The sequence below is a fragment of the Mesoplodon mirus genome, assembly GCF_964341445.2.
Source record: "Mesoplodon mirus genome assembly, chromosome: 4".
NCBI classification, from domain to species: Eukaryota; Metazoa; Chordata; class Mammalia; order Artiodactyla; family Ziphiidae; genus Mesoplodon; species Mesoplodon mirus.
Genome location: NC_138979.1, coordinates 25,524,935 through 25,539,442, shown reverse-complemented (window position 1 = coordinate 25,539,442; position 14,508 = coordinate 25,524,935). Strand labels below are relative to the sequence as shown.

The 14,508-nt window shown below is 48.1% G+C and overlaps 1 protein-coding gene across 2 annotated transcripts in view; it reads left to right on the top strand.

Moving 5' to 3' along the window:
- Positions 1 to 14,508, top strand: part of FBH1 (F-box DNA helicase 1) — a 46,105-nt gene that overhangs the window by 18,919 nt on the left and 12,678 nt on the right. For both annotated transcript variants that reach the window (XM_082618045.1, XM_082618046.1), the window contains exons 6-17: positions 1,096 to 1,286; positions 1,796 to 1,888; positions 2,244 to 2,338; positions 4,111 to 4,279; positions 4,963 to 5,185; positions 5,807 to 5,894; positions 5,973 to 6,059; positions 6,751 to 6,887; positions 10,945 to 11,044; positions 11,134 to 11,255; positions 13,202 to 13,277; positions 13,852 to 14,049. In XM_082618045.1, the coding sequence (XP_082474171.1) occupies positions 1,096 to 1,286; positions 1,796 to 1,888; positions 2,244 to 2,338; positions 4,111 to 4,279; positions 4,963 to 5,185; positions 5,807 to 5,894; positions 5,973 to 6,059; positions 6,751 to 6,887; positions 10,945 to 11,044; positions 11,134 to 11,255; positions 13,202 to 13,277; positions 13,852 to 14,049 (1,579 nt within the window). The remainder of the gene's footprint in view (positions 1 to 1,095; positions 1,287 to 1,795; positions 1,889 to 2,243; positions 2,339 to 4,110; positions 4,280 to 4,962; positions 5,186 to 5,806; positions 5,895 to 5,972; positions 6,060 to 6,750; positions 6,888 to 10,944; positions 11,045 to 11,133; positions 11,256 to 13,201; positions 13,278 to 13,851; positions 14,050 to 14,508) is intronic.

Sequence of the window (14,508 nt, the reverse complement as noted above, 5' to 3'; positions counted from 1 at the left end):
AGCGATTCTTCTTAAATTTTGTTTTGGAAGCCACATGCAACCTCAGCCTCATTCTGCAGCCAGTCGAGGGTTGGAAGTCCAGCCATGTGCATTTCTCTGTCCATCTTAGTGAAGTGATTGTCAATGGAGTGAGATTTGTTTCCCAGTATGGTTGTAGTGAAAGGTGTGTGGAACTTTGCTTTTGTGGATGCATTTTTAACAGGGAGGCTTGCAGTAAAGTTAAGAATGATAGTTATATACCATATGTCCATTATTATTATTATTTTTATTTGGTTGTGCTGGGTCTTAGTTGCGGCAGGCGGGCTCCTTAGTTGCGGCTTGCCGGCTCCTTAGTTGTGGCTTGCAAACTCTTAGTTGCGGCCTGCATGTGGGATCTAGTTCCTTGATCAGGGATCGAGCCCAGGCCCCCTGCATTGGGAGCGTGGAGTCTTGACCACTGAGCCACCAGGGAAGTCCCTATATGTCTGTTATTGATATTTCCATGTTAGTGAACATTTTCTTAGACATTAATAAATGGAGCATACTGTGTCCATAATAATAAATTTTCAATAATTTAATATTTAGTTAACTTAATATTTAATAAGTATTAAATAATAATAATATAAGGTAAATAGTAAATTAACATCTTAATGCTGTTGAATTGTCAGTCTTGATTTCCCCCTAAAGACTGCTGTCTTCTTTTGTATCCCCCAATTTTTGTGCCTCCCAGATGGGCACCCATTTAATAGTGAGCTTGTTTGACTTGAGTGTCTGGACCTGAGAGCTCACACTGACCTGCCGGGGGTGGGGTGGGCTGGTGAGGAGGCGGGAGGATCATGTCTGCACGGGGTCTTGCATTAAGTACTTTATAAATGTTATTTAATCAAAGAAAACTTAAGAACTCAAACCCAAAAATGATAAGAAAGAAGGAATCCAGGGTAAAAGGAGACATGCCTGGTGTTTCCCAAATGTCATTCGGGAAGTTTGCGCTCCATTTAGACAGTCTGAGGAAAGTACACGAACCCCAAACCTGGCTTTCTTCACCAGCTGTCCCATGTGATTCTTACTGGTTGTGTTTTGGGTCTCGTCTCCTGTCCTGTCCACCTCCCTCCTCAGGGTGTCAACGTGTGGGCCTTGGTGGCGGCCATCGTCCTCCTGTCCAGCAGCGTCAATGACATCCAGCAGCTGCTCTTCTGCCTCCGGCGGCCCAGCTCCACAGTGACCATGCCAGACATCACCGAGACCCTGTACTGCATTGCCGTGCTGCTCTACGCCATGCGGGAGAAAGGGATCAACATCAGCAACCGGTAACTGGCCCCCACCCTGCCCCTTCCCCGCGTTACCGCTGGGCGAGCCCCACTACCCACTGCTCCGCCAGGTTCTCCCTGAGGTTTGAGTGCAGTGATGCAGGCAAGCGGGCTCTGTGAACGTGAGGTGCTGTGGGGTCGTACACCATCCCCGAGATAGTGTCTACCTTCAGGGCTGTTGAGCCTGGAGTGGACGGAGCCTTCTGTGTTCATACGTGGCTACATTTTGTTCCCCAAAGAGCACATCCTGGTCTATCTCCTTTGCCTCTGCCCACCGCAGCCAGGCATCTCTCCCAGAACCGTGCTCTCCAAATATTTACCTCCAACAGTGCAGGTAAATATAGCTCAGCTCTAGGTATATTTAAACCCTTTTCTTCCCTTTTTTTCATAAAATGGTGGTACATATTTTATTTTTAGCAATGGTTAGGAGTCTAAAAAACATCTGAGGAAAAATAAGATACAGATTGTGACTGAATTTGAAAATCTCTAATCTGCTTTTTTCCTGTTAGGATTCACTACAACATTTTCTATTGCCTGTATCTTCAGGAGAATTCCTGTGCTCAGGCCACAGAAGTCAAAGAGGAACCATCGGTCTGGCCGGGGTATGTCTGTAAGGGTGTGTGTGTGTGTGGACGTCTTTGATTCCTGACTCTTGTACTTGAAGAGGAAAAGGTGTTTTGTTTTAACCACTTTATTGAGTTATAATTTACATTACATAAAATTCACCCATTTTAATTGTATAATTCAGTAATTTTTAGTAGATTTACTGAGTGTGCAACTAACATCATAACCTAGTTTTAGAACAATTTAATCACCCTAAGAGGGGGCGGCCCTCCCCTTTTTCCTGGTTAAATTTTATTCATCCCATTTGGTTTCCTGTTTCATTTTTGACAGTCTGTCACCTGATCTTTTCAATTCCTTATTCTTTTCCTAATTTCTCTTCTGTAATGATTATAGCAAGAAAACAACCATCCAGCTGACACATGAACAACAGCTGATCCTAAGCCATAAGATGGAACCTCTTCAGGTGGTAAAAATTATGGCATTTGCAGGTAAGGGGGCTGCCATTCCTGGAATGCCTCTTACCACCTTACCCGCCACCTGCCAGAATATCTTTACCTTAATCTATTATTGAACTGCTGCAGTTAAATCATCTAAAAAGCAGTTGCCAAGGAATAATTGCTTTTTCTTACCACTCCGGCGGGGCATCCACACTGGACTTCCTGGTGAACAAATGGTCCATAGGAGTTTGTTTGTGGGGTAGATGCTACTGGGATTGATCCAGCCTATTATGTATCATCATATCTGCTCAGACACTGATTGCTTATGGGGCGGTAGGTCATGTGAATCCCCTGTTCAGACAGTGTCAGGAGCTCCTTGATTTCTGTAGGGTGAAGTCTAGAAGGGCCTCCTACCTTTTGGTTCTAACATACATTCCTCAGTCAGCTAATTGTGCTTCCTGGCTCTTAGAGTACTTGGTTGCTCTTTGAACCTTTGCTCATGCTATTTCCTCTACCTGGAATGCCTTCCCGCCTCTTTTCTGCCTAAATATCCTACTAAAAACAACAGCCACTTTATTAAATGTCTGCCTTATGCTAATCCTAACATTCTGTGAGGTTGGTTTATTTATTTATTTTTTGGCTGCACTGCATGGCATACAGGATCCTAATTCCCCAGGGATTGAACCCATGCCCCCTGCGGTGGAAGTGTGGATGGCCAGGGAATTTCTGGTTCATTTTATGTATGAGGTTTTAAAGCTCAGGGAAATTAAAATGATGTGGTCCAGATTAAATGAGCAAATACGTGGTGGAGGGAGAATTCAAAGCTGGATCTATTTCTCTCCAGAAACGTGCCTTTTCCCCTCCCCGCCCCCTACTTCCTCTATCTCTCTGCCATCCGATGTTGACCCCCGTCACTTCTGTGTCTTCTCGGTGGAGGCTTCCTCAGCCCTTTGAGACCTCTGTGATTCTGAACTCTCACTGTGACTAATCTGTATTAACTGTTTGGTGTCTGATTACATGGGAAGAATAGCCAGCACACACCTTCTGTAAACACCTCCACACTATGTCATTGATCTGTTGATCTTCAAACAGCCCTGGTAGGTAGGAGAGGAGGTGCTATTTTTCTTCTTTTATAGGCGAGATTTTCTTTTTTGTTTCCAGATCCATATTCTTTTTCACTCTGCTGTGTTATCATTATTCTCTTTTTTGTTGTTGTTCCAATTTTTCCAACTGTGTGGTGTTTTATTCCCAACTAGACTGCAATGCAGGAACCTTGCTTTGTGTCTGTGACACGCTCCCAGTGCCTAGTGTAGGGCTGGATGGGCAGTAGGTGCTCAGGAAATACTTGTTCGGTGGGTGACAGTTGACTAACTGAGTAACTGAATGAAAGGTGGGGAGGAGCGGCAGATAGGATAGTTCAGAACGGGTTGGAAGGATCCTTGAATCTCATTTTCATGCTCTTGCTGTCGAAGCATGAATGGTGCCTAGGCTAGCATAGCTACCGTTGATGAGTTCCTCTGCTGGGTACCTGGGTAATTATCCTGTACACCCTAAGAGGTCAGTGTTACCCACACAGGCTGAGGAGCAGACTGAAGTGGCCCCTCTAGAGCTGCAGGGTCTGCAACCCCAACCCAGGTGGCTCTGTCTTGAGTCTGCTGCTCCCTTCACAGCACCGTTGTTAGTTTTTATCAGTACTGGAGAACTTGCCACTGTGTGGTCCCAGACAAGCGGTGAGATAGGCATGGGTGGGACCCGATTATAGCGTCTGTGGGAACCGTTATTCCTGGTCAGAGGGTCACCTCCCTTGCTCTTGGCTTCCTCAGGCACTGGGAAGACCTCCACCCTGGTCAAGTATGCTGAGAAGTGGTCTGAGAGCAGGTTTCTATACGTGACCTTCAACAAGAGCATTGCCAAGCAGGCCGAGCTCGTCTTCCCCAGCAATGTCATCTGCAAGACCTTCCACTCCATGGCCTACGGACACATCGGGCGCAAGTGAGCATTGTGGTGCCACTGTTGCCATTACATCCAGTTACTGCTCTCACGTTGCAGTCAGTACGCCACAGAGACTCGGAGAAAACTTAGTGCTTTATCTTCACTTGCAGGCAGGGAATATGGCCATAGATTGAGTAATTTTTACTTCACCCCATAGAGGTATATTGCTACTGAGGGAAGCTTAACACTATCTCACTGAGGCAGGCATTCTCATGTCTCTGGAACTGAGGCACAGAAGGTCAGAGTGACTTGCCTAAAGTTCAGGGCATCACCAGTCTGGTTGACCCATTCAGGCTTGCCTCAGAAGCTGGAGGGGAGAAGTCGGGGCTGAGGGGCACCCAGGGCTTCTGAGCCGTGTCCCCTTGGACGAGAAAGCTTCAGGGAACTTCGAGGTTCCCCCCCCGGGGCCTCCTGGAGTCTGGTCCACACCTTGGAACAGTGGTATGTGCTGTGAGCCACTTCGTCTCCTGGGTTATTAGATGTGAATTCTGGAAAGCATAATGGAGCCCTTTCCAATCCTACGAGGACCTCACTCAGCTCCTCTGGCTTATTTTCGTCACCTGTATGTGCCACTTCCAGTGACCTGGTCGTGTCATCGGAGAGAAGGGGGCAGGCCTGGGGGAGACACTAAATCGCGAGTTGCCACAAAAGCCAACCCTGTGCCTTTGGGACGTGCGTTGCAGGTACCAATTGAAGAAGAAGTTGAATCTCTTCAAGTTAACCCCCTTCATGGTCAACTCTGTCCTTGCCGAAGGGAAGGGTGGCTTCATAAGGGCCAAGCTAGTATGTAAGACTCTGGAAAACTTCTTTGCCTCGGCTGATGACGAGCTGACGATCGACCACGTGCCCATCTGGTGTAAGAACAGCCAGGGACAGAGAGTCATGGTCGAGCAGAGTGAGAAGCTGGTGAGTGTCTCAGTCCCTTTGGAGTTAGGGCTCGGGAGGAACAAGGGCTCGACACGGTGCCAGCTTGTGCTGGTCTTTGATGTCTTCAGAGCTGCTGGCAGGAGGTGGAGGTGGAGGGGAGGCCCTAGGCTGGTCGTGCTGGCTGCGAAGTGTACAGGGTTTTCTGTGAAGAGCGCTCATCTTGCTCAGTCCTCAGCCTGGTCCTCCATTTCACAGATGGGGCTCCTGCCCAGGGTTTATAAGAGCTCGTCGTGGGGTCTGCTGGTCCAGGGTCTAAAGATGTGATTCTCTTTTCTAATTTTTATCAAGTCTCTTCAGTCATTGACCACGCTTTTTAGGAATTAACTGTCGGTCATAAATCTAGAGGAGTCATCCAGCCTTTCTTGGTTCATCAGATGCTGTGCCTCCTGAGCGATGCTCTACCTCTGAGTGTGGTCCAGCGCCTGGCTTTTGCCCATCTGGGCGCCTGACGTTGACACGAGGCCCTCGTGGAGCCAGGGAGGTCAGGGAGGGCCTGCCGTTCACCGTGAGCTTGGGCCTTTGCTTTGACCCCTGCCCGTGGACATGAACTCCTGATTTCAGGGTCATGACCTTCACATCACCGTGTCACTTGCTTTCTAGAACGGTGTCCTCGAAGCGAGCCGACTTTGGGACAACATGCGGAAGCTGGGCGAGTGCAAGGAGGAGGCTTACCATATGACACACGACGGTAGGCACGTGCCCAGTCCTGAGCCCCACCGTGGACCCGCCTCATTCCGAGTTCTGACTCTTCTGCCCCTTCTTGTAGGCTACTTGAAACTCTGGCAGCTCAGCAAGCCTCTGCTGGCCTCTTTTGACGCCATCTTTGTGGACGAGGCCCAGGACTGTACCCCAGGTGATAAACCATTCAGGACACCAGTAGTCCCAGACACATAGCAACAGTGTTGTGAATGTGTACGAGGACACGTGTGTGCATAAGTCGATGATTCTTGTCTGTCATGAGGAGGAGCGCGTGATGCTTAGTCGTTCAGAAACGCTTTGCTGTCTGACTGTGGATTTCAGCACTTGTCTCTCCACCCCCACCCCTTACCCAAAGGAGACTTAATTTTCTCAAAATGTTTTGCTTGCGTTATTCTTAAAATATTGCCTGAGCCTAGGTCACCGGATGATTGGCTTGAGACTCATGTGGAGGGGGAAAAGGTAGTCAATTTAGAGTGAACAATTTGTGTTGTGTATTTTTCCAGTGGCTGATAGAAAATAGTGTGACTTGGTAGGTCATTTTGGGGCCTTAAATTATAATATCAGAGAAGATAACTTGCCTCATTTTATATTTGCCTGTGTGGTTTCTTATACTCAGTAATTTATTCAGGAGTAAAAATAATCTGCATTCGTAGGGTTAGAAGCTGTTTCTTTTGTTTGTTATAAAATCATTTCTTTGGACTGAGTGCACCTGTGCTGGAGGGAAAGATAACTCTGTTGTCCAGTGTGCAAGCATTTTCATCCTTTTCTGTCTTAAGTTTGGTTTCTTTTTGCTCCGTGGGTTGGTGTCACTTCAGAGCCCTTACTTTCCATCTTCTTGGTCGCAGCGATCATGAACATAGTTCTGTCTCAGCCATGTGGGAAAATCTTCGTGGGGGACCCACACCAACAGATCTATACCTTCCGAGGTGCAGTCAACGCTCTGTTCACAGTCCCTCACACGCACGTCTTCTATCTCACACAGGTAAGCGCTGTCTTTGCTTCCCAGTCCCCAGACGCGTATATACACGCAAGCCCTTTGGCTCCCCGCCCTGGTTCTCCAGTGTTGACTACGTGCCAGGCCCCGTGTGAGGCTTTTCATGAGGCTCACTGTGTGTAGCAAATCCGTGCCTCTAAGCAGTGGCTCTCCGTGGTTCTCAGGGGGTCTGCAAACTCAAAACTGTTTTCATAATAGTTACCTGCCTTTTGCACTCTGTTGACATTTGCACTGATGATGCAAAGTCAGTGGTGAGACTGTGGCTGAGAATCTCGGCTTCGGCACCAGCCGATCCTAGCAGTTGCCTCATTCTTCACTGCAAGGCACTGAGTCAAAAAAGAAAGCAGGCAGTTCACTAAGAACATCTTTTTTTTTAAGAATACTGTTTTTTTTTAATATTTATTTTTATTTATTTATTATCTTCATTGCGGCACACAGGATCTTCTGGTTGCAGCATGCAAACTCTTAGTTGTGGCATGCATATGGGATCTAGTTCCCTGACCAGGGATCGAACCTGGGCCCCCTGCATTGGGGGCGCAGAGTCTTACCCACTGGACCACCAGGGAAGTCCCTACTAAGAACATCCTTGATGGCACAGGAAAAATGATCAATTTCATTACTGTAGACCCCTGAGTCCGTCTCTCTCACAGTCCGTGTGATGAAATGGGAAGTCGGAGGAAGTCCTTCTGCCCCCGCAGTGTGCTGCTGTCTGACCAGGAGCACTTCTGTGATTGTGTTGTGAGCTCCACCGCTGCTTCTTTCGTTTGTGCTTGAACGAGCAGCTGATGGGCCAACTCTGGTTATTCAGACTTGGGGATTTGGCATTTTCTCAAAAATGCATGCTATGAGCTGTGACTTCAAGGAAAACAGCTGACATATGTATTGCCGAAGATAAAATTCTTGCTTTCAAGTGAAATCCAGATTTTGGAAACCTTGTTTCCAGCATGAGCATGGCAACTCCTGGGGCCTTGATTGTCTGGAAAAGCTGTTACATGTTCCTCCCCTTTTCAGCACTCATCTTTGTGAGGCTGTCACACCAGGCTGGATGCAGACAGAGCTCTGAGATTCGGCTCTCTCCTCTTAAGCTGGGCACTAAAAACATTTGCAAAAATGTAAAAACAGTGCCACTCTTCTCTCTAACTTCTGTTTTGGAAAATAACATTAAAAAAATTTTTTTTTAATTTTTTGGCTGCGTCGGGCAGGTCTTGTTGCTGCGCGCGGGCTTTCTCTAGTTGCGTTGAGTGGGGGCTACTCTTTGTTGCAGTGTGCTGGCTTCTCATTGAGGTGGCTTCTCGTTGCGGAGCACGGGCTCTAGGCATGCGGGCTTCAGTAGTTGCAGCATGAGGGCTCAGTAGTTGCGGCGTGTGGGCTCTAGGGCACTGCCGTGAGCTCAGCAGTTGTGGCTCACAGGCTCTGGAGTGCCAGCTCAGTAGTTGTGGTGCATGGGCTTAGTTGCTCCGTGGCATGTGGATCATCCCGGACCAGGGCTCGAACCCGTGTCCCCTGCATTGACAGGTGGATTCTTTTTTTTTTTTTTTTTTTTTTGCGGTACGCGGGCCTCCCACTGTTGCGGCCTCTCCCGTTGTGGAGCACAGGCTCTGGACGCGCAGGCTCAGCGGCCATGGCTCATGGGCCCAGCTGCTCTGCGGCATGTGGGATCTTCCCATACCGGGGCACGAACCCCTGTCCCCTGCATCGGCAGGCGGACTCTCAACCACTGCGCCACCAGGGAAGCCCTGGAAAATACCGTTTTAAAAATATGTTCTGTATGTTATCATGTAATGGGGTTATTGTTATATTGAAATGCGCTAAAGTTGCTAATGTGGTAATTGTAGGTAGGTACAACTCACGTAAATGATAAGCGTCTTTGGGTGCTCACTAATTTTTTAAAGTATGAGGAGTCCTGAGACTAAAAGGTGTGAAAACCACTGCTTTTAAGAAACTCACTTCTAGTAAGAGGATGTGAGACTGCCAGCAAAAGTGCCAGCATTATCTCAACTGTGTTCTGTTCTTTTCTAGGAGGCCCTGTAGCCCACTCAGTGACCTTATTTCCTGGAGTTCCCCTTGTTTGCTGTAGTGACTTAGGGTGGCGTCAACCCAGAGGAATTTTTTTTAATAGACATTTTTTAGTTTCAGATTTACAGAAGAGTTGAGAAGATAGTATAGAAAGTTCTTACACATCCTACATTCAGTTTCCTTTATTATTCACGTCTTACATTCGTGTGGTACATTTGCTACAGTTAATGAACTACCGTGGATACATTGTTATAAACTAACGTCCATAGTTTATTCAGATTTCCTTGGTTTTTTACCAAATGTCCTTTTTCTATTCTAGGATCTTATTCAGGTGACCCTATCTGCATTCAGTTGTCAAGTCTTCTTAGGCTCCTGTTGGCTGTGCTCTGTGGTTTCTCATACTTATCTTGTTTTTGGACCTTGAAGAGGACTGGTTAGGTGTTCTGTCAGATACCCCTCTGTTGGTGTTTGTCTGGTGGTTGCACTGATGTTTTGGGAGGAAGGCCTTGGAAGAAAAATTGCTATTTTCATTACAAGGTATTGGGGGCCCATACTGTCAATGTGGTTTGTTTATTTATTTATTTATTTAAAAATATTTATTTATTTGGTTGCACTGGGTCTTAGTTGCGGCAGGTGGGCTCCTTAGTTGTGGCATGTGAACTCTCAGTTGGGGCATGCATATGGGATCTAGTTCCCCAACCAGGGATCGAACCTGGGCCCCCTGCATTGGGAGCGCGTAGTCTTACCCACTGCGCCACCAGGGAAGTCCCCCGTCAACATGATTTATAACTGATGATGTTGTCTTGGTCCCCTGGCTGAAGTGGTGCTTGGCAGGTCCCTTCACCGTGAAGTGACTCCCCCCGCCACCCCTCCACACTGTGTGCCTTGGAAGGAAGTCACTGCCCTCAGCGCTCACTCGGGAACAAGAGTTGGAGTGTCTACATAGATTATTTGGAATTCTTCTGCAAAGGAGATTTTGTGTCTTCTCTTCCATTTATTTATTCATTTATTTATTTGTGTCAGTATGGACTTGTGGATCTTTATAATTTGAGTTATGGCTCACTTAGAATAGTTCTATAGCAACAAAGTACTGTTTGTTGAAAGTCTTGCTTTCCTTAGGCTGTGTTATTGATATTCACCAAAGTACATAATACTTCATTACCTTAAGTTATAAGTGAATGGAAAAAGGCAATAAATACCACGAGTTTGGGCAAGAATGGTGTCTTTCCAGTTACAGTGGTCAAGGGATTAGTGTGTTGGGCCTCGTTTTGAAGGGTAAGAAGTTACTGCCATGCAGCACGGTAGGGGGAGGGCAGGGAACGCTCAGGAAATGGTGATTAGTCCCGTGGCCAGTTACGTAGGGTTTGAATCGATGTTGAGGGAGCCTCAGGGGGCAGGGGGAGGCCCCCTTCCTCCCTTAATTTTCTGTATAATATACGCTTCTTTGTTAGAGGCATTTGGAAAGAATGGTAGATTTGCTTAAAAGAAAAGTTTGCTGCTGGTCTCGGGGAACGAAGGGGCTAAGGCTGTCCAGGCTGCGGGAGTCCTGCAAGTCCACATGTCACCTTTTCTTCGTGGAGTGCTCTTCCTTTTTGTGGCGAGGCACAAGCTTGATGAACACGTGAGGGAAAGATTCAACTGGCAGAGGGAAAGAGGCCAAGTCGGGGAGGCATGAGGTAGGGGGTCTCTGAGCTGCGTTGGGAGCAGTGGTAAGAAAACGACTGTAGAAAACATGGTGGAAGATTGTCAAGGTTTGGATTTGGGGGCAAGAGATAAAGAAAAGCAGGTAACTCTCAGGTTTCAAGATAGAAAATGCTATTCTGAAAACTTAGAATGGTGATTCTTTGCTTGCCAAGCTCCTGTTCTGTGTAAGTCGGTTTACAGTAGGGAATTTCCAAGTACCCATTCCAGGTCGGGTGAGTCAGAGATGCTCAGTGGGGTTTGGCGAGGCCAGGCCTTGGCGGTGGTAGCAATGCGCTCACGTTCTTCAGGGGGTGTTAACTCCTTTCGTTGTGTTGTTCTCCCACAGAGTTTTAGGTTTGGTGTGGAAATTGCCTATGTGGGAGCTACGATCTTGGATGTCTGCAAGCGAGTAAGAAAAAAGACTTTGGTTGGAGGCAACCATCAGAGTAAGGCTTTCAGTTACTCGTATTTGTTACACAGATTACCTTCCCTCTTTATCTGGATTTGCCCTAGAGTTTGTGCTCTCTCCCAAAAGGTGGCATTCGAGGTGACACGAAGGGGCAGGTGGCCCTGCTGTCCCGGACCAACGCCAACGTGTTTGATGAGGCCGTCCGGGTGACGGAAGGAGAAGTGCCTGCCCGGATCCACCTGATAGGGGTAGGAGTGCGTTTCTGTTCTCTGCTCTCGCCCGGAAACATTGCCGACACACAGAGCTGATGAAAATGGCCCACATATCCAGGCTTACTCTGCACACAGGCATTTGGGTTTGTGACTGTTCCCGAGCCTGCGCTGTGAAGTCCTTCCCCCTGGCCATTCTGGTCCAGTGAGTCCTGTAAAGTCTGGCCCAGCAAGGACTGTGGACCTTTTCCTCCGTTATTTTAAAAAAAAAAAAAAAGATTGCCCTTCTCACCTGTGTGCACGCTGGGCTGCCGGCTGCCTGTGAGTGTCCTGGGGTGTGATGATCAATCGTGTAAGACAAGCGAGGTGAGGGCACAGCTGGGAGGTGCCCGGGGCTCCGGATGCAGAGTGTACACTGGTTCTAGCTCTGCTTCTTCACTAACTGTGTGTGGCTTGTGGCAGTCGACTCAGCCCCTCTGTCTCTGGGACAGCGGCACCGCTGCCTGTTTCACAGGGAAGCTAGGAGGGTTGAGTGACATGTGTACGGTGTTTTTAACTCTTGGAAGCAGAGTTTTATGTCTGAGAGACATTCACCCATTCATCTATGAAAAAAATATTTTCCAGGGCCTACTATGTGTAGGCCCTCAGTACATACGGTAAGTGAATCAAAATCAAAAAATTTCTGATGCTCCTTTTTTTAATTTATAAAGATTATGTAACCAAGTTACAGAAGTTTTGGAAATTAAAAGTAAAAAAATCACCCTTAATCTCAGTGTTTTATGTAAAAATTCTCATTTTTGCTAATTATTTATGTCTTTGGCCTTATGGTTGTGTATTTTTACACAATTGCATTTAGAGTATACATAAAAGAGTATGTGTTTTTTTACTCCACCCACGAGCATATTTTCTCCCATGTTGCTATTTGAGTGACTTTACAATACTTTCTCAGTGGATGTAGCATAGTTTAGCCATCTTTGTTATTTTAAGGAAATGGTACTGTTGGAGCATCTTCCATGCCGGACAGGATGTGAACTTGTTCTCTCCCCTCTCTCACTCCCACATGTGTCATCCTGCTTGATCACTTCTGGTTACGTTATAATCTGTACTGTCTTACTTTGGTCTCAGTTTGATGTTAATGTTTTATGTGTCCCTTCCCCAAATGATCTAAACCCTTGGAGTGTGGAGCCTTTGTCCTGGGCCCCAGTCAGCACTCAGTACACGCCTCCCAGTAGAGGTGGGCTGAACTGGGAGGGTCAGGCCCTCTCCTCCAGGAGCTGACCTTTTAACAGACCAGTACCTGTAGACAGTCTAGTTCTTTCCTCAGAAGAAACAGCAGCGAGTGTTTGTGCTCCACACTTGGTATTCAGGTCTCATCTGTCTTCTTTGCTGCAGCTGTTTTATATTCCTGGAAGGTAGATGATTTAAATTGCCTTCTTTGACATGAGAGCAACATGCAGCTAGTTCTTGCCTTTTTAAAATTTTTTTTGTGTGTGTGTGCGGTACGCGGGCCTCTCACTGCTGTGGCCTCTCCTGTTGCGGGGCACAGGCTCCGGACACGCAGGGTCAGCGGCCATGGCTCACGGGCCCAGCCTCTCCGCGGCATGTGGGATCTTTCCGGACCGGGGCACAAACCCGTGTCCCCTGCATCAGCAGGCGGACTCTCAACCACCGCGCCACCAGGGAAGCCCTTGCCTTTTTTTTAAACGTAGGAGAAGTCTGAGGGAGCAACCAGAGCTTAGCACTGGGTCATCCTGAGTTTGCAGGCTGCGTTGTAGCCTCTGCTTTTGTGCGTGATGAAGGTTCCCACTCGCTGTCTTTATGCTTTGGGTGCAATTTGAGATCTGTTTCCAAAAAAAAAAGTGTCTCATTTCAAAATCCCACCTCTACGTTTGCTTTACTTTGTCCTGTTAACAACAGTAACAAAAATAAGACAAAAAATTAAAAACAACAAAACACCAAAAAATCCCACCGAACAACTTTTTCAGGGGATTAAATCATTTGGATTGGACAGAATCATTGATATTTGGACGCTTCTTCAGCCGGAGGAAGAACGGAAGAGACGTGAGTGTCCTTGCTGTGTGGGGTGGACGCAGGCACACAGTGGCGGGGTGGAGGCAGGCGGGCAGGTTCTGAGTCAGTTCCCATTTGCTCTGGAGGAGCCGGTGTGGCTTCTTCTCATTAGCAGTGGGATGCCGGAGACTTCCTGTTTTCAGAGGCATCGATGGCTCTTTCCAGACCCTTTTCTCAGGAGTCACGCTGGCCCCTAGGCCGTCTTCCCCACCATCTTTCTGTCTGCCCGGGCGACCTCGCACACCGAGACTTCTGCATGGGCCCCATGTGATCCTTTCTAACATTTCTGTAGCGCTTTCGTTTTCTCATTACTGCGCAATTTCGAATCCCTGAGAAGCAGACAAGGATGTCAAAGGCAGGGCTCTTGACCCTGAGTTTGGAGCTGGAGGGGCTATGGCACAGGTCACTGTGCTGACTTGCCCAGGCGCCCGCGGCAGGTTAGTGATGCCGTCGAGCCTGGACCTGGGGTCTCCAGCTCTGAGACCATTCGTTTATCATGTGGTCAGTTAGGAGTGCACGTCGGTGCAGCCTGTGTCACTTTGACCCCTACGCGTGTTCCCTCTAGGAAACCTCGTCATTAAAGACAGGTTCATCAGAAGGTGGGTGCACAGAGAGGGCTTCAGCGGCTTCAAGCGGTATGTGACTGCAGCCGAGGACAAGGAGCTGGAAGCCAAGATTGCAGTCGTGGAGAAGTACAACATCCGGATTCCAGAGCTGGTGGAAAGGATAGAGAGATGCCACATAGAGGACTTGGACTTTGCAGGTGAGGGACACAGGGGCTCTTCACTTCCCCCTGGGGGCGGGGGCAGCCGGCCTCCGGTGCCTCTTGCCAGCGTGGACATCATGGGTGACCAGGGGTGGCTGTGTCAGCGGAACAAGGCTGCTGTTCTCCTGTGGCCCCTTTATTTCTGTTCTACTTCCAGCCCGTAGAAGGGGCTCCTGAGTCCCATCTCTGCTACCGGCTGTCCCTCGGCAAACCCCCAGCCTCTTGTGGGCCTCTGGGCCTCTGTCCCCTTGTGCGTAGGAAGCAGGCGGTGGGCAGCCGCCGTGAGCTGTGGACTGGGACTCGGCCGTGTTCGCAATACCTGCAATGAATTTCTACTTTCCCCTCGTCTTCTTTTTGTCTCTCCCTTTTTTTTTTCTGACTGAGGTTTCCTTTCCCCCTTTTTCTGCAGAGCCGCACCCAGGCAAGAAAATGTAATTAGCGTTTTGGGAGTGGTGG